This window comes from Zalophus californianus, chromosome 14 (assembly GCF_009762305.2).
Source record: "Zalophus californianus isolate mZalCal1 chromosome 14, mZalCal1.pri.v2, whole genome shotgun sequence".
NCBI lineage: Eukaryota > Metazoa > Chordata > Mammalia > Carnivora > Otariidae > Zalophus > Zalophus californianus.
This window is the reverse complement of record NC_045608.1, coordinates 56,528,272-56,552,887: the sequence shown is the minus strand read 5'-3', so window position 1 is coordinate 56,552,887 and position 24,616 is coordinate 56,528,272. Positions and strand designations below refer to the sequence as shown.

Here is a 24,616-nt window from a genome sequence, read left to right as displayed (position 1 = left end):
TTACATGTTTCATGGGACATTCTTCTCTGAAATGAAGTTCGAGAACCACTATCCTTGGCCATTGGAGGTGACATTTTCTTGGGTAGAAGATTTCTCCCCCACCTGAATTTTAGAATAACTTTCCCTTATTTGTAAATAGCCTTATTTCAGGGGTCTAGTCTTTACCACACTGGGGAACTTCTTTCTTTCTGTGCCATTTGTCCCCACATAACTTTAACACTTGCTTCTCTGTTGTTCATGTCTCCAGGCCTCACTGATCCCCTGCACCTTTCAGTCTCTTGTTATTAGTCTTTTCTCGACTTTATCCCTTTGGTAATCATTATAGACTTGCCCACTGTTTACCACTTTTCTAATTGCTGCTGCTCACCCTCTAGTAAGTGCTCTTCAAGGCTTGAAGTTTCAGGAAAGTCTTAGTGAGACTTGTTCATACTGCTTCCTGTAGGTGGGTAATGGTACCTCATGTTGGTAATTAATTCAGGCTTTTGTTTCACTCGACTCATTTAACTGAGCCTTAGAAATAATAACTCCTCTAAGTAACATGGCAAATACCTAGTAGTGCAACCTTCATATACAGGAAAACTTTCATTTACCAAGAGCCTATTGAATATATGTGTTATGTCCTAAGTTAACAGAGAATATCTCCAGTTTATCTTCAGTTTCTTCTTTTTTCTTTTAAGATTTTATTTATTCGACAGACACAGCGAGAGAAGGAACACAAGCAGGGAGAATGGGGGAGGGAGAAGCAGACTTCCTGCTGAGCAGGGAGCCCGATGCAGGGCTCGATCCCAGGACCCTGGGACCATGACCTGAGCTGAAGGCAGACACTTAACGACTGAGCCACCTGGCGCCCCTGTCTTCAGTTTCTTTCTTTCTTTTTTTTTTTTTAAAGATTTTATTTTGTTGTCAGAGAGCACAAGCAGGGGGGAGTGGCAGGCAGAGCAGGTAGAGGAGAAGCAGGCTCCCCGCAGAGGAAGGAGCCTGATGTGGGATTCGATCCCAGGACCCTGGGATCATGACCTGAGCTGAAGGCAGGCACTTAACCGACTGAGCCACCCAGATGTCTCTCTTCAGTTTCTTATTAGGACATCTTCCAGGTTCTGCTTTTAATGTAGTGTTGGCCGTGATCTGCCTGCTCTTGCTCATTTCAGAAATAGTCATTTTTCTGACAGATTGCTTGTTATTGACACCATTATATTTTGATGTGATTTCTTTCTTTCTCAGAGCAGAAGAATATTATAAGGATTTCCTAATGGCCACTTTTATATTTCTTAAGAAGTTTCAGCCAGACTTAGCTTGCATCACTTTGTCTAACAGTCTTAGACTCTGCCATCATTCTGCCTTTTGTTTTCTGACTAGTCTTGTATAGCCCACTTGCTTATGTTACCACTTTTATTCAGATATAACCTTTTAATTCCTCATTATGTTAGCATGCCATTACCTCCCTTAGCCTCATAATCATTCATTTCAGTTTTTTCTTTTTTGGAGTAGGCAACCTTAACACTGTTTTTCAGAGTGCTGTTTGTACACATACTCAAGCTGTTTAAGTTCACTTTTACTAAATTTTTCTTCAGGTCTCTTTCCTTCCAGAATAGGAAACAAGTGATATTTACATTTTTTCTTTATTTCAGACGATGATGGTAGGACTGAAAATGGAGCACTAGCTCCAAAGCAGGAGATTCCTTCAGCAGTAGAATCTCATGAAGTTCCTGGCACTCTCAATATAGGTGTTCCTCAAATTTTTAAGTATGGAGAAGCCTGTTTCCCCAAGGGCAGATTTGAAAGAAAGAGAAATCCCTCTCGAAAGAAACAACATATATGTGATGAATGTGGAAAACACTTCAGTCAGGGCTCAGCCCTCATTCTTCATCAAAGAATCCACAGTGGGGAGAAACCCTATGGATGTGTTGAATGTGGGAAAGCATTCAGCAGAAGTTCTATCCTTGTGCAACATCAGAGAGTCCATACTGGAGAAAAACCTTACAAATGTCTTGAATGTGGAAAAGCCTTTAGCCAGAATTCTGGGCTCATTAATCATCAGAGAATCCATACTGGGGAGAAACCTTACGAATGCGTTCAGTGTGGGAAATCTTATAGTCAAAGCTCAAATCTTTTTAGACATCAGCGAAGACACAATGCAGAGAAACTTCTGAATGTTGTGAAAGTTTAAGAAATTACAAAAAAAAATCAGCACTCAGGTCTTTTTCTTCAGAAATGAAGACAAAATTAAAAACATGAAATAATACATAATAGTTTTATTTCCCTATATAGACTGTTAGAAAATCCACTGGGAAATGTAGAAATTTTTCACCCACTATTATTTTATCTTGAAAGAAACAATGTCATACCTGCCTAGAAACTGAAATTTTAAACTTAATTCAGGTGTTAATTCCTAAATCTTCCATGTGATGTTTATATTCTTATTATTTTTCCAAATAATGAACTACCTGATTCTTTGTCCCTTAAAAGTTTCCTTTTTAGACAGACATTATTTCTGTGTTGATCATTAAAATGTTCTTTGCAAGAATACATTCCCTTCTACATTAAAAGGCTACATAGGAATTATAAAATCTAAAAACTGAAACCATTTTTTAAAAAATTTACCCTTCTGCTTCCTTTTACCTAATTTGAATATGCATTTCAGAAAATAGAAGATAAAGGATGACCAAAAGCCTCAAAGTAAAATGAGCCTTAAAATAACTCAGATAAGAAGTGATGGTGACAAAACATCAAAAAGTGAATGGGACACCTAGATTGGGCAAGATAAACAAATACTTTGATCCAAGAATTGAAGTATATCAAGAATTTATCTCAGTGTAATTATTTGCCTGCAGGGAAACTTAAAACACCGCATAACCTGTCTAATTTGAAGGCATCCCGCTAATGAAATTAATGTTCTCCTGTGTTACCAGTAGAAAATGGGACATTGTGAACAATAAACATTTCTAAAACTGTTAAGAGTAGACATTCTAACACTAGGGAAGAATTTGTAGTGAATGGCAGTGTTGAAGGGCAAATGTTAACATGAGGGTAATGGTCTGTCTTGGCTTTTAGAAAACAAAAAGACTCGAAGATCTAATTTATTATTTTGCCTTTCTTTTTGTTAAGGACATAAAAATCCATGACAGGTGGGCAACAAGTATCAGGTTTGCTGTTTTATTTTGGTACAAAAGGGTTGCACACCAGGCTAACAAAACAGCCATGCATTTATTATTAAACATTTTCTACCGACAAGGCACTGTGCTAGGTACTGTAACCCTACCATAGGTAGGTAGCTATTTCTTCCACTGTAAATCATTGGGGGTTTGGTCTAAAGCTGTTTCATGTGAGTTAGCTTCTTCCCTCTGTTTGAGCAGTCCTGGGGGAGGTCACCTCTGAGATTCCCAGAGCCATAGTTCTCTTACCAGGGTGTTGTGTTTGGGGGAAAGGAAGACTCAGCTCAAAGAGCTAGCCAGCTCTCCAGCAATCTTCAGAGGTGAGTCCAAGATACTCTAATCACAGTTTGGAGGTTTGTGGGTCTTTTAAAAAAACTAATCAATCTCTAGTAGCATCGAGGTTGTACTTACATGTTAAGTTGAATGGATTGTTCTATTTAAAAATAAACAATAGGCTATTAACAACTAGTTTATTAACTATCAGAATTGATTGAACTATTTTTTTTTTTAAATTTTAAGTCTTAACACATTTTTAAAAATGTATAAAAGTAATACATTGTAGTAGTAGGATTATATACTCCTTGGCTGAGAATCCCAAGTACTGTGGTTTTACTGTTTAGTGGAAAACTCTGGAAGTTAAAATAGAGAATACGAGAAAAGGCTTTTTTATAGTGGGCATTAATTGTGTGAAAAATGACCCATGTGAATAAAAAGATTTCATAGTTCCAGAGATTTTGGTTACATCTGGTGCTTGGATCAAATTTAAAATGGAAGGTGAGATTTGCATGAGCCTGTTAAAAAGCATAGTAATAAATGCAAGGCCAGCTGGTGGAAAAGTGAGGCAGAATGGAGCTTGTTTATAGATTTTTCTGATAATTAATTATAAGAAATGTGCTTTATAGATTAAGATTTATTGAAGTATAAATATGTAGTAATGATATAATGTATTTTAAGTTATACAAGAAAATGTAGGGACTTTTGTTTGGGTCTTTTTCTCTTTGTGGCTGAGAGGAAACAAGTCAATGTCCAATAAAGCTATAAACTCCTCCGCTCTAAGATAAAACGATCTTGAGTTGATTTATTTATTTATAACTGGCTTCTTTCCAAGTAGGTTTTGAGGTGGCATATTTTTAATTCTTCTGCTGAGATGACAGAGTTCTTGTATCAGAGTAGGTAAGAAGGGAGGCACCTCTCAGTTGCTAGAATTTCACCTTTTGTTTTTTAGATCTTACATCTTTCCTGTATACAAAGAAGCTTTCCTGTGGTACAATTGTCACAAATGCCAAAGATGTTTGGTATAATGTCAGAGCTTAGAGAAAGTGATGGTAGACTTGGCAAATATGAGTTTGTCTTGTCAGCTCTGATACCTGTGCGTTGTTTAGAAAGGATTCTAAGGCCAAGGCAAGGCTCTGTGGGGAAAATGGGTTGGACCCAAAAAGACTGGATTAGGGTATATGGGAAAAGAAATGGCAGTCTGTGTACTTGCCATCTCCGGGTAGGCTAAGTCCCCATTAGACAAATTGATTTAAAATAACTTCAGTGATTTATTATTTCATCCAGATGTTCATTGATACCCACACAGATAATCGTAGTTAGCAATTCTGGGGGCTGCCCGGCCTCTGATAAAGTGCTGATCTGTCAGTTGCCAAGCAGTGCCATCTCTTTGGTTAGTAAAAGAGCAGTCATTGTTAATGGCATGCAGACTGCTGATAACTGCCCAATAGCTACTGAGCATTTGCTCATTACTGCTGAATTTTCTTCTGGTTTTCTTGGAGGTTAAACTCCCAAAATTTAATTTAGCAATATGTGGATCACATTTACGTAAATTGAAGGGAGGGGTGTATGTATTGAAATAATCTGCACGCCAGGCATTGGATTAGTCACTATACCTATCTCACTTAGATTTGTAGACAAGGAAAGAAAGATTCTGAGATTGTGTGACTTGCATGAGGCCAATTAGAGGTAAAACTCAAATCTAGTTCTGTGAACTTAACAGGGATATCTATTTTTTCACAGTGCAGTGAGTGATGGCTGTTAAACCTTGATTGATAAATTTTATGCTTTTTCTGGTTAACAAATTTAAAAACTTACCCGTTCATTTGAATTTTCTACAATACAGAAATGTTAAATGGAAAAAGGACATTCCTTTTCACACTGTTACTTAGAAGTAATAATTACTTGGTTTGCTATTCTTCCAGACTTAGGCATATACATATTTAAGCAAAATGTGTTAATAGTTGACACTGTGGTTGTTGCACACGGGCAGTGTTGGAAGTGCTTTACCATGGATTAACTCTCAATCCTCACAGCAACCATATGAGGTAGGTACATATCCCCATTTCCCGTGTACTGCGCTGAAACTTGCCTCCTCTCCCCCTCGCCTTGAGGAAGACACTGTTTTTTATAGCTGCACACTACTCCATTGCATGAATATACTGTAATTTATTTAACCCCTTATTGATGGAAAAGTTCTTTCCAATTTTTTATTATAGATAAAGGTATTGTTACCATTCTTACCCATCTATTTTGCTGCCTGTGTGGATATTTCTGTAGGATAAATAGCAAGAAATAGATTTATTGGGTCAGAGAATGTGCACATTTAACATTTTGAGAACTATCACCAAAAAGATGGTACCGATTTACAACTCCGTCAATAGAGTGCCTGTTTGCCTCCACCCCCACCAACCCTGAATCCTGAAATATTTTTACCAGTATGGCAGGCAAAATGTGTCTTTCTTTTTATTAATAAGAAGGAGCACCTTTTTTATGTTTATTGGCCATTTGCATTTAATTATGAAAGTATAAATACTACCATCTCGTTATACAAAACTTAAATGATACACAAGTATGAGCAAGAGACCCTTTTCTCCAGCACTTGTCACATTCCACTGTCCACAGTTTGACATCCATCCATCAAGTTGCCTTTCCATACATTTCCATATGAATATACATACACTTAATAAATGCTATTTTTACATAAATAAGATCATAGATCTGTATTCAGCTTTTTTTTTTCCTTTAGTCTCAAAAATCCTGAGGTCTTTAAATTTCTTTAATGGTTGATTAGGATGCACTGCTATGAAAATCCCATTATTCAACTTTTCCTTTATTTTTTCTCTTGCTATTACACTGCCAAAGTAAACATCTTTTTCATGTATTTCTGTAAATGTGTGAATTTCTTTAAGATGGAGTTGTATGAGGTGGATGGTTGGGTCCAAGGATGTGCTTTCTGATAGACCCATCTTAGCCTTCCCAAAGGTCTTCATAACTCTGTTTTTACCCTATGTATGGAAAGTGCTCATTTCCCCACATAGCCTTACCTAGGCTTGTTAATTTTTATCTGATGGGCAATAAAGAAAAAAAATCATCTTGTATTTCCCTGATTGATGGTGAGGTTGAGGTTATTTTCATATGTTTATTGGCCACTTTTATCATGGATTGTTTGTTCATGTCCTTTACCTATAATAGCTTTCTGTTGGGTTATGTGTGAATCTATGTTGTTGGGTGTTTTTTTGTTGTTTAGCATCTCTTTCCCCATCCTCTGGTAACAGAATTCTTATTTATTGTGGGGAACCCATTCCCTGTGGCTTAAATGAGTAGGTGACCAGGTCTGGCCTTCCTGAGTCCTGCAGTTTCTTAGCCACAGTGATCAAAGAATGGGCATGTGACTCGAGCCAGGCTAAAGAGAGCTCTCGACAGAACTTCTGCTGGAACTATTGGAAAGAAGGCTGTACAGAGATCCCACAAACTAAGGACTGTGTAAGCCTGAATTTACATCATGTGGAGAGAGTCTGAGGAGAAACTCAGAGGCTAGCAGAAAGGAGTGAGAACTCAGTTCTGATGTCATTTTTCTGGAGGCCCTAGATCCAGCTGTGCCTAAAGCCTGCCCTACCTCCGAACTTTAAAGTTTTGTGAGCCAATAAAGTCCCTTTCTTGTTAAAATAACTGAATTGGGTTTCTGTCCTGATTAATATAGGTTCTTTGTATTTTCTTAATGATTTGTAGAAAAGCTTTGTAATTCTAAACTCTAGAATTAACACTTTATGCACTATAGGTTAATAAAATTAGCATGGCCTTCCATAACTTGGCCTCTGTCAACTTCTGCCATTTGTTACTCTACTCTGTCTGCACCACACACATAACATTTTACATTCCGACAATAAACATTGGTGTTGGGAACATCTGTGGATGAAAAGCTTTTTGCACAATTGTGCCTAGCATTTCTCTTCCATCCTTCGTACAGATTCATTAATCTAGCACTCAAGACTGGGGATTACGCTGCCAAGTCTATGCTGTACCCACCTCCAAACATTGCTCTTGGAGCATTCCCCTCACGCACCCCCTGTATGTGACCCTTGAAGCCCCTCCCCATAGTTCTCTGGGGCCCTAATTTTATTATCAGACCCATGGGTTTGAAGTTGCTAACATCCAAAACTTTATTAAGAGTTTACGTCTATGGCTTTTGTGTGTGGAAACTACACACGGCAGCAGAGAAAGGAAAAGCATATTGTATGTTGTATGATGAGTGGTAAGGAGAAAATGGAAAAAAAGTGAAATTTGAGGAAAGGGGAATAAGTATAAGAAAGCAAGCCATGAGACTGGAGGAAAAGATGTTCCATGCATGGGAATAGCAAGTGCAAATAGCTTGATGTGGGAGCAATGCCTGATTTGTTCAAGAAAGCAAGAAGGCAGAGTCACTGAAGCAGAATAAACATGAGGTAAAGTAGTGGGTGAAGCCAGGGAATAAATGGGGTATGGGGGGAGGGTGGGGCCAGATCGTGGAAGACCTGGTTAGCCATTGTTAAGACTATGACTTACACTTTGAATGAGATGGGAAACCCATTTTTGGGCAAAGAAGTAGCATGACCAGGTGCTGAGAATAGAACAAAGTGTCCAGCTCCCTATGTAAATTCTTAATGTTCCTTTGCATATTTTCTTTATGAAGGTAATAATAGAGTTTAGAAATAAACACCCAAAAAGTGACCCATAAGTTCACAATCCTAGTAACATCCCATTAACACTTTAATTTTCTCTATACACCTATATAAATGTTCTCTCTTTCCCTATCCCCGTGTATACCTATTACACTGATATTTACAACAGGGAAAAAAAAGAAAAGAGTAAAGTGTCCATATCTTGGTATGCTGCCTTCTTCCCTCTTAACTTTGGATCATCTGTGCTTCTGCCTGAATCCTCCACTGGCTCTAACCTGTCCTCTCACACTTACTCAAAGGCATGTTCCCAACACTCCATCTTGCATTATCAATATTCCTCTCCTGTATTTTTCTGATTATGATGGAAATTTGTTTTGTTTTTAAGTCATGAACACACAAAATCCATTGGGCCAAGATAACCAGATCTAACCTGCCTGAACAAATGTTGCAAAATACACACAGCAAAGGATCAGAGACATGGGATCCCTGAGAGATGGGAAACAAGTGAAGCAAGTTTGGGTAGTGTCAAGTTTACCACCTGGAGAGAGTTTCTAGCACACTGCACAGGAAAGAGAACTCGAGCAGAGCCTGGCAGGCTCCCTGAGTTGCGAAGATGGAGCAAGGGGTCCTCCGAGGCCACGGTGGCTAGCTTTTGCAGGGCAATGTACCAGATAGGAGAGAACACTGGAGATCTGCAAAGGGCCCCCCTTGAGTCCAGTGCTGATGAGCACCTGTGTATAGGGAAACTACCTGCGGCGGGAAAAGAATGATCCAAAAGGACTACAGAGGGGCGCCGGGTGGCTCAGTTGGTTAAGCGACTGCCTTTGGCTCAGGTCATGATCCCAGGGTCTTGGGGTCGAGCCCCGCATCGGGCTCCCTGCTCCGCGGGAAGCCTGCTTCTCCCTCTCCCATTCCCCCTGCTTGTGTTCCCTCTCTCGCTGTCTCTCTCTCCATCAAATAAATAAAATCTTTAAAAATCAAAACAAAAGGACTAGAGAGAGATCACTGGAGCTCACCAAGGGTACCTGAGTAGAAAACCTCAATTCACAGGGCATCAGAACATTGGTTCTCAAGTGCAATTTTGCCCGCCACTACTGCCCTCCCCCCTCCCTGACATTTGGCAACATCCGGAGACCTTTTTTTGGGTTGTTACACCAGAGAAGAGCGGTTCTACTGGCATCTAGTGGGTAGAGGCCAGAGATGCTGCTAAACATCCTACAATCCATAACAAATTACCCAGCCCTAAATATTAACCTTGCTGAGGCTGAGAAACTCTGGGTTTGGATAATAGGAAGGGTCCCGTCTCCTTAGTGGAGAAAAATGAACCCTAGACTCATATTCCCTAAAAGATACTTAAGAGCAAGACCTGAGAGGATAAAACTGTATCCAAATTTAAATATATCCCAGAACAAAACTCAAGAATATATAAAAAATATCTAGCACCCGCTAAGGCACAACGCATAATGTCTGACATCCAATCAAAAATTATAAATCATGTGGGGCGCCTGGGTGGCTCAGTCGTTAAGCGTCTGCCTTCAGCTCAGGTCATGATCCCAGGGTCCTGGGATCGAGCCCTGCATCGGGCTCCCTGCTCAGCGGGAAGCCTGCTTCTCCCTCTCCCACTCCCCCTGCTTGTGTTCCCTCTCTCGCTGTATCTATCTCTGTCAAATAAATAAAATCTTTAAAAAGAAATTATAAATCATGCAAGGAAGCAGGAAAATACAGCCCATAGTAAGAAAAACCACTCAACTAAATTGGCCCAGAAATGACAAAGAATTAATAGACAAGCACATTAAGATAATTATACCTACATTCCATATGATCAAGAAGCTAGGGGAAACACAGTATGTTTGGTAGAGACATGAAAGTTATAAAAAAGCAACCAAACTAAACTTGTAGAGACAAAAACTACAATGTCTAAGATTTAAAAACAAAAACAACAAAAAATGCACACATGGGATTAATTGTAGTTAAAGTGTAATGGAAGAAAAAAATTATAGTATATAAGACATAGTAATAGAAACTCTGCAAAATGAAAAGCAGAGGAAAAGAAAACACTGAGAAAAAATGAGTAGAGCATCAACAGGCTGTGGTACAATTTCAAGTGCCCTGATACGTGTAATTGTAATCTGAGTCCTCAAAGGTGAGACAGGAAGTAGAGAGAAATACTTGAAAAAATAATCTATGGGATGCAGTACTTATGGGGAAATTTATAGCAATAAAACACATTAGAAAAAAAAGTTTTGGGGCACCTGGGTGACTCAGCTGGTTAAGTGACAGGCTCTTGATTTCAGCTCAGCTCATAATCTCAGGGTCCTGAATCCAGTCCTGCGGCAGCCTCTGCCCTTGGCGTGGAGCCTGCTTGGCATTCTGCGTCTCCTTCTGCCCCCCACCGGCACTCCTGCGCACTCACTCTCTCTAAAAAAAGAAGTCTTCATTAAGTTACCTCAGCTTCCATATTAAGAAACCAAAATAAGAACAAATTAAACCCAAGGTAAAGAGAAAAAATGAAATAGCAAAGATTAGATTGGAAGTCAACAAAATAAAAAACAAAAACTAGAAAAAATTTCTATATTCTTTTTAAACCAAAAACTTAACTTTTTAAAAAGGTTTATAAATTAATAAACTTCTAGCCAGACTGTTGCGGGGCGGCGGGAGGAGGAGGGGGGGGGAATGCGGGAAAAGAAAGAGAAAATAGATATTATGTCAGAAATGAGATGTGACATTACTCTATGTTATACAAATTCTTATCCACACAAAGAGTTGTAGTAAAGTTTGCTCATCTCCATATTGCTGATTCCAATACTCATTTATTAGACGTCTATTGCTTGAGCTATCAGCAGTATTTTGTAATAACTGATGTTATTTACATTTGCCTTCGAAACAACCTGCTTGGTTTTCCTCTAACTCACGGGGCATTTCTCCTCGGTCTCGACGCTATCTCTTCATCTCTCTGGACTTCTTATGCTGCGGTGCCTGAGGGCTCAGCGTTCATATCTCCTTCCTTTTCTACGTATATTCTCTTCCTGGGTAATCTCCTCTGGTCTCATCTCCTTAAATACGATCTGTGACTGCAAAATCTGTTATCTCAGCCTTGACCTCTTCTCTGAACCACAGACTCATATATGCCAGCAATAGCCACTCTGATGCCTGCTTTAGTCTGAGTTCCTAAGGAAACAGAGCCTAAGATTAAAAAAACAAAACAAAACAAAACAAAAAAAACAGCCTTATTGCTAAGACTTTTTGGGGGGTGACGCAATCCCAGGAAAGGTTGAGGAGGGTAAATGGGAGGGGAAGAAGGGAGGAGAGCACATACAAGCGGGCGTTGCTGAGCTGTCTCACCGCTTCGGAAATGCTGTTCGCCTCGTCTCACTGCGTTCGGAGCATCGGCGCTGCGGGCCCCTTCGGCTCGGCTCACCCCCGCGGAGGAGGAGGAAGGCGACGTTTCTGCAGACTCTCCCGCCCTGGTCAGTTTCTACCACGGAGCAGGAACCCCTCCACACTCCCAGGTGGCACCATTCAGCCTCACACAGGAGGAGCGGCAGGCCAGAGGTCAAGTGGGAGTCAGTAGCTCCCTGGATCCGGAGTCCCGTGAGCCTGCAACCTCAGGGGTGGATGGTGCCGACAATCGTCTTACAGCGTTAGAGGGAACACCCACCCTGCAAATAGGAAGAGGCTTGTAAACTGGGTTTGGAACAGTGACTAATTAGGCACCTTAAAACGAACATGCGCCAACGTCAAACCTTTAATTTCTCCCCACACCTGTTCTTTTCATAGTCTCCTTTATCTTGGAAAGTGGCAATTTTGTCCTTCCAGTTGCTCAGGCCAGTAGCTTCCCTGCTTCCCTGCTTGCTGTACTCTGCTCAGTTCTCAACACAGCAGCTAGCTCATGGAAGTCAGACCACTTCACTTTGGCTTAAAATCCTGTTCCTTTTTGCTCCATTTAAATGTCAAAGGGGCACTGCATCTGCCATTTACTCTTAAACTATTCAGAAAAAACCCCTACATATAGATAGAATAGATGATAGATAGATAGATAGATAGATAGATAGATAGATAGATAGATAGATAGATGATAGTTAGATACAGATCCATCTGGTTAAACAAGCAGGTAGATAGAAAATTATAAAGAAATTGTAATAAAATGCCAACACTTGGGGAATCTGGGTGAAGGGTGTCTGGGAATTCTTTGTACTATTCTTGCAATTTTCTATACGTTTGAAATTATGTCAAATGTCAAAGTTAAAGAAAACATAATGGCCCAGTAAGGGTGAATTACTAAAGGAAAATCAGGGTAGATGCTATTATTGAGAAAGCTTGGGGTGGGGGTTGGGGTGGGAGGGAATACTGAGAAAGCAATTATAAATATCCACTATAGCCATAATTTAACGTGATGATGTAGAGCTGTGCTTCTGGACATGTAAAATGTTCATAACAATGGGGAAAATTTAGTTTACCATTACCATTCTTTTTGGAAAAATAGTACACATATATATGTAGAATGGCACACACCAAAATTCTAGGTTCGCAAAATAGGCTTCTGGAGACAGTGATTTTTATATTTATTCTTTTACATATTACAGATTTATTTTCTTTTTACAATAAGCTAGCAGCACATTTATAATCAGCAAAAAAAATCAATAAAAGTTATAAAGAAAATTCTCATTTAGGTCAGGAGTCAGCAAATGTTTTCTGTAAAGAGCCAGATAATAACTATCTTCAGCTTTGCAGGCCCTACAGTTTCTGTTGCAACTCTGAAACTCTGCCATTGTTGCAGAAAGCAGCCACAGAAACACACGAACAAATGGGCATGGCTGGGTTCCATTAAAACATTATTTACAAAAACAAGTGGCAGCCTGGGCTTCCTGGTATTTTGCTGACCCATAATTTAGATAGATACACTTTTTCCCTAAAGAATGGTTTACAGGCGGGGCGCCTGGGTGGCTCAGGTCATGATCCCAGGGTCCTTGGATTGAGCATCGTGTCAGGCTCCCTGCTCTGCAGGAACCTGCTTCTCCCTCTCCCCTCCCCCCCGTTTGTGCTCTCTAGCTCTTTCTCTCTCTCAAGTAGATAAATAAAATCTTTTTTTTTTTAAAGGCAAAAATGTTTCCATTCCTATAGAACTTCGTATGGGCCCCCTGGACCAACTGATGGTCTGAGAATTCCACTGGCTCTGTGCAATTAGCTATATCATTGAGTAAGTAGGCTAAAATTCAATGAAAATATCTAACCCAGACCACGGTTATAAACAAATAACAAACACTTTGTCTAGAGAAGTGTAATGTGATAAATACGCATTGTAGATATTGTAGATGGATTTGGTCTGTCCAAAAAAAGATTCCTTTTAATATGCCCTGGAGGCTCAGCTGACAGCTGGAGTGATTGAAGGCCTAAAGGATATCCTAGGGAGATGTGGCGAGATGGGTGTGCCAAAGTCCTGGAGAAAGCCGGGCTTCTCCTGGTCTTGTTCCAGGAATGAAATCGTCCCCTGTAAGGAGCATAATCTACAGTTTCCATAAAATTAGTTGGGTAATGTACCATCTTTTCCTATTACCCTGAAGAGATTGTGTAAGATTGGTTTATTTCTTCCTTTAACATCTGGAAGTATTCCCCACTGTGATATCTGGACTGGAATATTCTTTATAGGAAAAATTTTAAACTACAGATAGATTTCCTTAATAGACCCCAAATTATTTAGATTTTATATTTCTTCTTGTGTTAATTTGGGATACAAGTTCAAAATTTTTGATAAAATTATTAATCATATCCTTCATATTATATCTGTAATGGCTGTAGATCTGTATTGATGGCCACTTTTGTACTCCTTACACTGAGAGACGGTCCTTCTCTCTTTTTTTCCTTGATCAGTTTTGCTAAGGGCATTATCAATTTTATTCTTTTCAAAAGATGAACTGAAACGTTTGTTTTCTATTTCATTAATTCATGCTCTACAATTTCCTTCCTTTCATTCTTTTTCCTTTCATTTTTTTTAAAGAAACCGTTTATTGTCTGTTGACTGTATTTCCATTTTCTGTTTAAGTGTCTGTGGAAGAACAGCTTAAAACCACTCAGTAGTCATTCCTACCCATTCAGTGGCCTGAGCAGTGGGAACTGCAGACCAGTTTTCAGGAGGGAATCTGCTGAATAGGGACAGAGGGCACCTGCACGCCTTCAGAACAGTCTGCAACCCCAGGCTGAGTAGCAGTGAACTCAGGAGCTGGAGCCGTCCATTCACCCCGAAATTCCTCCTTGGTCACAGCCTTTTCAGCAGTGGCCTGCTCTTCTCCGGCCATCTCTTCAGGATCTCTGTAGAAGCAGAGATCAGGCATGACCTCCTCTAGCTGTTCATGGGACATGGTGCCACGCATGTGCAGACCTCCTTGGGCCAGCATCCACCACATCAGACCCAGTGAGTGAGCTCCCTTGCTGCACGCTATGGCTGTGGCCACACACAGCAGGTGAGTTGCTCTACCATCGCTGTGGTAGGCAGGTCAACATGAGACACCTCTGTAAGAGGCTGGTGATCAGCCCCGGCATCAGTAACTGCCAGAAGTCTCGGCTCCTGGAAGGCTGCCTGGATCTGGTTAGTGAAGTCTCCGGGAGTGAAGTGGCCAGCAATAAGGGGTGACTCCAGTGTCAGCAGCAAAGTACGGCACAACTCACTGGCCAGTATTCCTGGAGGTCATGATACTGACGTCAGTTGGGTTTCAACAGCAACAATGGCATGAGCTGCCAACAGAGGCTTCTCCTAGGTTCTCTCCAAATTTATGATAAAGATGCCATCACTTTTCCTTTTGTAGATGTACTTGGTACCACCTGCGTGGGTTCCTGCTGCAAGGAATTTGACAACACCCTCTTCCTTCATTTGCAGGACATCAAATATTCTGGACATTGTGAAAATTGCCCTTTAAGCTACAACAGGAACCCAGAACACCGCTGTATGAACCTCTCTCTACATTCTTTCTTTACATTTACTTACTATTCTTTTTCTAACTTCTTGCAGTGGGTATTTAAATCAGTGAATTGTAGCCCTTTCTTTCCTAATCTATGCACTGAATGCTATAAGTTTCTCTTTAAACAGGGCTTTAGTTCGTTCCCATAATTTTCACTGTTATCCAAACAAAAATACCTTTCAAATTTCCACCATGCTTGCTTCTTTTACCTACAGGTGATTTAAATTGTTTTAATTTCTAAACATTTGGGATTTTTTTTTTCTAGTGTGTGTGTGTTACTGATTTCTAGCTAATTTTACGGTTGTCTGAAAACATGCTAAATCTTGCTGTCCAATGTGGTAGCCACTAACCAGATGTGGCTATTTAAATAAAATATTGTTCATCAGTCACATTAGCCACATTTTAAGGGCTCAGTAGCCACATGTGGCTAGTGACTACTGTATTAGCTGTGTGATTACTGTATTGAACAATACTGACAAGAACATACTAAGTTCTGTTGGACAGCACTACGCTAAATTATTTCAATCTGATGAAATTTGTTGAGGCTTGCTTTACAAACCAGCACACAGTCAGCTTTGGTAAATGTTCTTTGTACACCCAAAAGGAGTTTTGTGCCAGTGTTGGTTGTACTGTTACCTATATGTCAATTAGGTCATTTTGTTAACATATCCTGTAAGTCCACATGTACTATATTCTTAAACATTTTTTTTCCTGCTTGTTTACTGAGAGAGCTGTGTGAAAGTCTTCCACTAGGATTGTAGATTTATCTTTCTCATTTTAGTTTTGTCGATTTCAGCTCTATATACTTTGAAGCAAAATTATTAGATGTATACACTTCAGGAGATATTTTCTTGGTAAATTGACTCTTTTATCAATAGAAGTGTCCCCTTTCATCTCTAGTAAGGCTTTGGCTTTAAAGTCTACTTCTTGTCTAATATCAGTACAGCTATTAACAGCTTTCTTTTGGTGTGTTTTAGTGGAGTTTTTCCATACTTTAATTTCAAATTCCCTGGATCCCTGCCGTTACAGTGTGTCTTGCTCGAGTAAGTACCATATAAACTTTAAGAAATGCAAGAATTTTTGTCTTATAGTCCATTTACATGTAATATAATTACTGATGTAATACAATTACTGATCTACCATGTTCCTTCTCAACACTTGTTATTGTCAGACTTTTAAAAATTATATAAGTAGTGTTACTTTTGTAACTCATTTCTAAAACGTAATGAGCAAGTGGATTTAGAAAACTGGGGAAAGTGGAGAGTGCAGGATGGCTACCAGTGATTTCATCTGTATGGCAAGGTGTTTAGCAGCGCAATTCACCAGGATAGGGAATTCAGGAGGATATCATGGCGGTGCGTGTTAAGTTCAAGACACTAGGTAGAAGTGTGTAGTAAGCAGTTGGCTCTTAAAATTTATCCTCGGGGGCGCCTGGGTGGCTGAGTCGCTAAGCATCTGCCTTCGGCTCGGGTCATGATCCCAGGGTCCTGGGATTGAGCCCCACATCGGGCTCCCTGCCCCGCGGGAAGCCTGCTTCTCCCTCTCCCACTCCCCCTGCTTGTGTTCCCTCTCTCGCTGTGTCTCTGTCAAATAAATAAATAAAATCTTAAAAAATAATAAAATTTATCCTAAGGAGAGAGGGGTAAACTTCAGATATAAATTTCATCATCCTATTTCTTCACTTTTTAAATTCCCCAAAGAACAGATGCTAATTAATTATACTTTTTTCCTACTCCCTTCTCAACTTACTGTCATGTCAATGCCTTTTAGCTCTTCTACTTGTGACCCTCAGGCTTTTATTTCCAGGCTTCCAAAATAGTTTTTCTTTCTGTTCCTTCCCCACTTAATTTTATTCTTCTGAAGGCAGTTAAGATGATCACGCCATTCCTTGGTTCAAAGACCTCAATGGCCTTCCATTACCTTGAGAACAAAACGCAGAAATATGAAACTCAATCCTATCATAACTAGTACTTTTCTGTATTACATGATACTAAATGCCAGAAAGTTGAAGTGCTGCTTGTTTAGCATCATACTCCTTAACAATCTTTTCTCCTACTTCATTTTTATTTCCACCTTATTCTTACTCTCTTAAGTACATTTTAGTCATTATTTGCGAAAACACTGGAGTGTAAGGGCAGGAACCCTTTCTCTCCCCCTGAGCAGTGCTCAGTAGTGCCTGACACTGAATGTGTACTGAATGAAAGACTAAGCACATACTCCACATCATTTCTTGTACTTCCTTGCTTCTGTACCTTTGCTGACTACTCCCTTCCTGCCCTTATGTCTCTAATCCCATCCTTCAAAACTCGTCTCAGGAGCTTCCCAAACTTTTTCTTTCCAATCAGAATTGAACCCTACTTCCCCTGAGCTCTTATAAGCATCTTGTCTACCTCTATGATTGTACATGTGTTTTCTGTATACATCAGGCTTTATCACATATGCTTCACATATTCTGTGTATACTACAAAACCTAAAAAAAATGCCTTGCACATAGTAAATAACAGTAACTGTGTTAAAGTGATATATTAACTGGATGATTATGGGGAATATTCAAAGTATAGTAGTGGAATCTTACCAAATGGTTAATACTAGAAAAACAATTTGAATTTTTTATTTTTAAAAAAGTTTCTATTGGGTCGCCTGGGTGGCTCAGTCGTTAAGCGTCTGCCTTCGGCTCAGGTCGTGATCCCGGGGTCCTGGGATCGAGCCCCACATCAGGCTCCCTGCTCAGCGGGGAGCCTGCTTCTCCCTCTCCTACTCTCTCTGCTTGTGTTCCCTCTCTGTGTTTCTGTCAAATGAATAAATAAAATCTTAAAAAAAATAAAGTTTCTATTTTTCAGCTGAAAACTTTGCATATAGTAGCCTATTATCATATGTATATCAGAAATCAACAAACCAAAGTCTGATGTTGCCACTTGAAAAATTCAATGTTTTTTATTTTTAGACAGAATATGGTATACAAATTAGTCATGTGGGCATTACTTTGGCTCTCATTTTTGTTCAATCTATAGATGACAAGATAAACAGTTCTAGAGAAATCTTCACACTGACATATGGAATTTTTAAAAAAAAATTGTTTCACATATTTAGGAACTGTGATTAAATGGTAATATTGAAGAAGTGATTTCAAACCACTAGTCTATGGGCTGCATTACCAAAAGCATTAAGTCCATATTTGCTGTGACTATTGCAAGAACCTGAAAACTCGTGCTCATTAGGAAAACCAAAACTAGGCCAAAGAAAAAAAATTTTTTTCTGAGAAAACTGGGCACTGGAGTTATGTAGTTAATAAGTATTAATACCAGAATAGCATAGCATGTTCACACACAGGGAATTTAATGACAGGTAACTAATGTGAGCATCAGGTAGGACTCTTCCATTGTCAGGAGGTCAGTGGCATGCCAATTATGAGTGAATGCCAATTAAGATATGGGATTTAAGCTTTCCCTACAATCTCTAAAGTAACTTCTGATATGCAATAGATAATTAGGGCTCACTAAAGGTTTGAGATAGTAACACTTAACACATTTTCTTCTGAGCTGATTGCACACTCCATCACATCTTTACAATACCTGCTAAGGTTCTGCAATATTATTTTTGATTTCTTAAAATGATAAAACTCTCCCCTTGTGGATTATATTTGAATAAAAGACCAGGGGCTTGTTTTCCCTTATAGCAGACAGAAATTTCTTTCCATTGTTGCTGACATTCGGTTAATACTTTTATTCATATTGAAAGTTTTCCCAATGTCACAGGACTCCTCTTCAGAACTTTTCTTAAGTTTAGTAATGTCTGAACTCTCAGTTGAACTTTCTTTGTAGAACTTAATGTTTTCTGTCCAGTGTGTGTGGTTTTTTTAATGTAGCACAAGAGTTGAGCACTGATTAAAACCTTTTTCATAATCATCAATAGCATTCCTAAGACTTTTTTCTGGTATAGTGTCCCTGGTACGAAATAAAGTTGGTGTATACTCTAAAGGTGTTCCCACATTCATCACACTTAGCCTGTCTTCTCCAGAATGGACTGTCTCATGATTAATAAGATCAGAGAGCTGGCTAAAACTTCTGCTGCACTGAACACACGTGTGGGGTCTCTCCACAGTGTGGATTCTCTGGTGTTCAGTAAGTTCAGTGCATATGCTGAAGGCTTTCCCACATGCATCACATTTATATGGCTTTTCACCAGTGTGGATTCTTTGATGGTTAATGAGATCTGAGCGCCGACTAAAGCTTTTGCCACACCGATCACATGAATATGGTTTTTCCCCAGTGTGGATCCTCTGATGTAGGATAAGAGCTGAGCACTGACTGAAAGCCTTTCCACACTCAGGACATTTATATGGTTTTTCCCCAGTGTGGATTCTCTGGTGTTTGATAAGGTCTGAGTTCTGGCTGAAACTTTTGCTGCACCGTGTACATGGGTATGGTTTTTCTCCAGTGTGAATTCTCTGATGAAGAATAAGGTCAGAACTCTGACTGAAAGCTTTCTCACAATGATCACAATGATAGGGTTTTTCCCCAGAGTGCACTCTCTGATGTTTAGTGAGGTCTGAGCTTTGACTGAAACTTTTATTGCACTGGTTACATGCATACGGCTTCTCTCCAGTGTGTATTCTTTGATGTTTAACGAGGTCTGAACGACGACTAAAACTTTTAGTACAATCACTACATGGATAGGGTTTCTCTCCAGTGTGGATTCTCTGATGGAGAATAAGATTTGAGCTCTGACTAAAGGTTTTCCCACACTCATCACATTCATAGGGCTTCTCACCTGTATGAATTCTATTATGTTTAACAAGGTCTGATCTTCGACTAAACATTTTACTGCACTGGCTACATGGGTAAGGTTTCTCTCCAGTGTGAATTCTTTGATGATTCATGAGATCTGAAAGTCTACTGAAGGTTTTGCTACACTGATTACATGGATAGGGTTTCTCTCCAGTGTGAATTCTCTGATGCAGAATAAGGACTGAGCTCTGATTAAAAGCTTTACCACATTCATTACATTTATAGGGTTTCTCTCCAGTGTGGATCCTTCGATGTTTAATAAGGTCTGAGTTCTGACTGAAACTTTTGCTACACTGATTACATGGATATGGTTTCTCCCCAGTGTGAATTCTCTGATGCAGAATGAGATCTGAGCTCTGACTGAAGGCTTTTCCACACACATCACATTTATATGGTTTCTCCCCAGTGTGGATTCTTTGATGTTTTATAACATCAGAACTCTGACTAAAATGCTTGTTACACTGGTTACATGTATAAGGCTTCTCTCCAGTATGGATTCTCTGATGCTTAACCAGGTCTGAGCGCTGGCTAAAGCTTTTACTACAATGACTGCATTGATAGGGTTTTTCTCCTGTATGGATTCTCTGATGGATAATGAGATCAGAACTCTGACTGAAGGCTTTCCCACATTCATCACATTTATAAGGTTTTTCACCAGTGTGGACTCTTTGATGTTTAATAAGGTCTGAGCTCCGACTGAAACTTTTAATGCACCAAGTACAAGGATAGGGTTTCTCCCCTGTATGAATTCTCTGATGCAGAACCAGAGCTGAGCTCACACTAAAGGCCTTTCCACACTTATCACATTCATAGGGTTTCTCCCAATGGGTTCTTCGGTGCCTAATAAGGCCTGTACTCCAAGCAAAGCTTTGCCCACATTCATCACAGTTATTCTGTTTTCTTTTAAGGAGATTTTGATTCTTTTCATTTAATTTATCCCCCAATTCATAGAATCCTCTGCATTCAGAATCCTGGAGAACATCATCTCTGGGGTTGCCAGACTCTTCAGGCAATGGTTCAATTTTTGTTGTAATTTCCTCCTCTGAAGTCACCTCTCCAATCTTGGTCTTAGTCTCACCATCTAGAATAATAAAAAATCCAAATGGAATGTATTCTCCATACCATAAGAAAGCTGGAGGTGAAAGAGATCAGTATTTACTTATAAAATGCTGTCACAATATCAGAATGCTCCAAAACACTGAAAATTATCCTCTGAAAGAGCAATTGGGAAGAATCAATAAGTAATGGATCATAATAATCATTTATTGAAGCAGTTTATCAGGTATGTTCTGTATATGTTTGTCACAGGAGATCTGGGAATACTGAAACCTACTCATAGTAATCATGAAAGTGAGACTAAATTAAAGCCGATCCACAAGCAACTTATTAACGTAAGTAAGGTAAGCAATATGAAAGAGTACTTCAGGGACAGGGGAGAAGGAGGAAGCAGTGGGAGCCTGGCTGTCACTAGGAGGACCACCAACCAGGCTGATCAGAGGCTACTTTAGGGGAAAGAAAGAAACAAGTATCAATGTCCAGGAATGGTAAGGACAGAAACCTGAATTTTCAAAAATAGGTCTATATAATCCCCCAACTCTTTTGTCCTGATTATTACAAGGAAGTGGTTAAGAAAATATGATCCCATTTTAGGAAGAGCCATATTCAGTAACCAGACTTCCTTAGCAAAGTGTATGAACCAGGAAAAGGTTAGGGAGGTAGGATCAGAAATCTCTTCTGAGTTGAGTTTTGAGGAGGCCATTCCAATGCTTAATAATACCAGATGCCTGTGATGGTAGGGAATATGGGGGCTCCGCTGAAATTCTTGACTATCAGCTCACTGTTAAATGGTATTTACTATAAAAGGCATACTATGGTCAGACTGCAAATGGTCTAGAGAGCTGAAAACATGACACATTAATTTCAAAGGCAAAAGGAAAAAAAATCTCATGCCTCCAGCTGGAGGCTTCTTCCCTTTGCCAGAGGCAAAGGCACTGGAAAAAGTAAAGTACATGGGTAAATCTACATGTGTACTGACTGACTTACGCAGTATCAGTGTCTTATGGGGTTTACAATAGAGAGAGAATTAAAGTACATGGCAAAGATAGCACAAGAGGATGGAGGTAAATAGAACCAAAACATTGTAAGATCTTTGAATTGTCCTAGAGATAACAAATTAAGATAAACTGTAATGAATCAAACATATATGCTGTAATTTCTTAGGCAGCCTTTTTCAACCAGGGTTCCACAAGGGAATAAAACAAAATGATCTGAATGACCATTTTCTTAATTCTCCCCAAAGATGGTACACAACTAATGCTACAATAGATGTACAGGAGAAAAATTAATACATTAATTATAAGTAATACCTTAGAACATTGGGGCTTAATTTCTCACAGAATCACATCTGAAAAAGGCTACGAGGTAACGATTAAATAATAAAAGGGTGTATAAAAAATAAGCTAATAGAGAAAAAAATAGAAAAACAAAAGAAACTGATAATGTAAAATTAGGGATTAAAGGAGAAAGAAAAGAAACAAAAGATGGGATTAATAAAAAGAAATACAAAGACAGTACATTTAAATCCAAATATCAACTATGTTATATGACATTTTTTTTTAAAGATTTTATTTATTTGTCAGAGAAAGAGAGAGAGCACACAAGCAAGGGGAACGGCAGGCAGAGGGAGAAGCAGACTCCTCGCTGAATAAGGAGCCCAATGCAGGACTTGGGATCATGACCTGAGCTGAAGGCAGACACTTAAACCTACTGAGCCACTCAGGCGTCCCTGTTATATGTAAATTAACTACTCCTATAAAAAGCAAAAGCTAACATCATACTTAATGGTTAAACATTGAATGCTTTTCTCCTAGGAACAAGGGAGCGAAACAAGGATGCTCTCTCTTACTACTTCTATTCAACACTATACAAACTCTATTCAGTATTACTAGCCAATGCAACAAGACATGAAAAATAAATGAGAGATACAAATAAGAAAAAAGTCAAACTGTCTTCACTTATAGACTACACAATCATGTATATAGAAAATTCTAAAGTATCTCAAAAAAGTTCTTAGACCTTGTACATGAGTTTATTAGAATATACAAAACCCAACTGTATTTCAGTATACTAGCCATGAAAAATTAGAGCCTAATTTTCTTTTTTGTCAGAGAAAGACAGAGAAAGAGCACAAGCAGGGGGAGAAGCAGGCTCCCTGCTGAGCAAGGAGCCCAACACACAGGACTCGATTCCAGGACCCTGGGATCATGACCTGAGCCGAAGGCAGGAGCTTAACCACTGAGCCACTGAGGCGTCCCTAGAGCCTAAAATTAAAAATATTTTTTAATTACACCAAATATGAAATATTTAAAAATAAATTCAACAAAATATGTGTAATATGTTTATTAACGAAAACTACAAAACACTGCTAAAAGAAGTTAAAGAAGAACTAATAAACAGAAATATATGCCATCACTTGTGGAGAAGATGATTTAATATTGTTAAGATGATGGAATTCTTCCTAAACTTCTCTATAGGTTCAATGCAACCCCAATCAAAACCTCAGCAGGCCTTTTCATAGAGATTGACAAATTGATTCTAAACTTTATGTAGAAAGGCACAGAAGAGTCTAAACAATTTTGAAAAAGAAGAACAAAATTGGGAGAAGTTACACTACCAGATTTTAAGCTTTATTATAAGGCTACAGTAATCAAGGTAGTGTGGGATTGCATAAGGACAGGCTATATATTAATGAAATATGACTGAGTACATAAATAGATCAAACATATACATAAAACTGACCATCAGCAAAGTTGCCAAGACAATCAATGGTGAAAGGACAGTCTTTTTTCAACAAAGTGTTAGAACTGGATATAACAATAACACAAATTAAGCCTCTTTCCTTATGCTATACACAAAAATTAACTAGAAATGTAATATAAACCTAACCATAAAAACTAAAACTCTAAAATTTCTAGAAGAAAGCAAAGCACAGATGACAAAAGTCAATACACAGAACTGAGAATATAAATTTGTGTTGTTTAAGCCACCCAATCTGTGATACTTTGTTATGGCAACCCTAGCAGGCAAATAGAGCATGTTTTTGAACTATATACATTTATGGAATTATATCACATATATTCTATGATCTGCTTTTTTTTTGCTCAACATTGTGTTTGGAAGATTCATCTATATTCATGTGTGTAACTGCAGTCTATTCATGTTCACCACTATAGTGTGACATATAACACAATTTATTTACCCATTCTCTTTCAATGGACAATAACATTTTATTTCAAATAATGCTGATATCAATCTGCTAGTACATTTATCTTTATGCACATAATCTGCTAGTACATTTATCTTTATGCACATATGCAAGTGTTTCTCCAGGTTACATAAACTTAGGACCAGAACTGTTGGGTCTTACTGTTGAGTGTATGAGTTCACATTGCCCTATAGGCTAACCAATATTAAGTCTATTCTCTTTTTAACCCACTGCAACCAGGCTTTTATTTCCTTAACTCCACCAAAACTGCACTTATCAGAATCCCTAATAAGCTCTACCTTGACAAATCCAGTAGTCAATTCTCAATCTTATTCTGTATTTATCTGACATAGTTGATTACTCTCTTCTTAAAACATTTGTTTTCTTCTTGCTAACTTACCTTTCTCCTATTCTCCATTAAAACAGAGTGATCTTTTTTTAAAAAATATTTTATTTACTCATTTGTCAGAGACAGAGAGAGAAAGGGATAGAGCATGAGCACACACAAGCAGGGGAGTGGCAGGCA

The 24,616-nt window shown here is 38.9% G+C and overlaps 2 protein-coding genes and 1 long non-coding RNA gene across 6 annotated transcripts in view; 1 reads left to right on the top strand and 2 right to left on the bottom strand.

Annotated features, from left to right (window-relative positions):
* ZNF24 (zinc finger protein 24) overlaps nucleotides 1–24,616 on the top strand; it is a 58,672-nt gene that overhangs the window by 4,623 nt on the left and 29,433 nt on the right. For both annotated transcript variants that reach the window (XM_027577165.2, XM_027577164.2), the window contains exon 4: nucleotides 1,629–7,097. In XM_027577165.2, coding sequence (XP_027432966.1) covers nucleotides 1,629–2,167 — 539 coding nt within the window. In that variant the 3' untranslated portion in view covers nucleotides 2,168–7,097. Of the gene's footprint in view, nucleotides 1–1,628 lie in introns of those variants that run through there.
* On the bottom strand, nucleotides 9,763–17,717 carry LOC113913148. The gene is made up of 3 exons (XR_003517106.1): nucleotides 16,789–17,717; nucleotides 11,429–11,745; nucleotides 9,763–10,504 (listed from the first exon to the last, which is right to left on the bottom strand). It is a non-coding gene; the product is annotated as an uncharacterized LOC113913148 (long non-coding RNA).
* Nucleotides 17,829–24,616, bottom strand: part of ZNF397 (zinc finger protein 397) — a 45,934-nt gene continuing 39,146 nt past the window's right edge. For 2 of the 3 annotated variants that reach the window (XM_035723862.1, XM_027577158.2), the window contains exon 3: nucleotides 17,844–20,907. In XM_035723862.1, the coding sequence (XP_035579755.1) occupies nucleotides 18,896–20,907 (2,012 nt within the window). In that variant the 3' untranslated portion in view covers nucleotides 17,844–18,895. Of the gene's footprint in view, nucleotides 20,908–24,616 lie in introns of all 3 variants that reach the window. The other variant, XM_035723863.1, reaches the window with a different exon arrangement.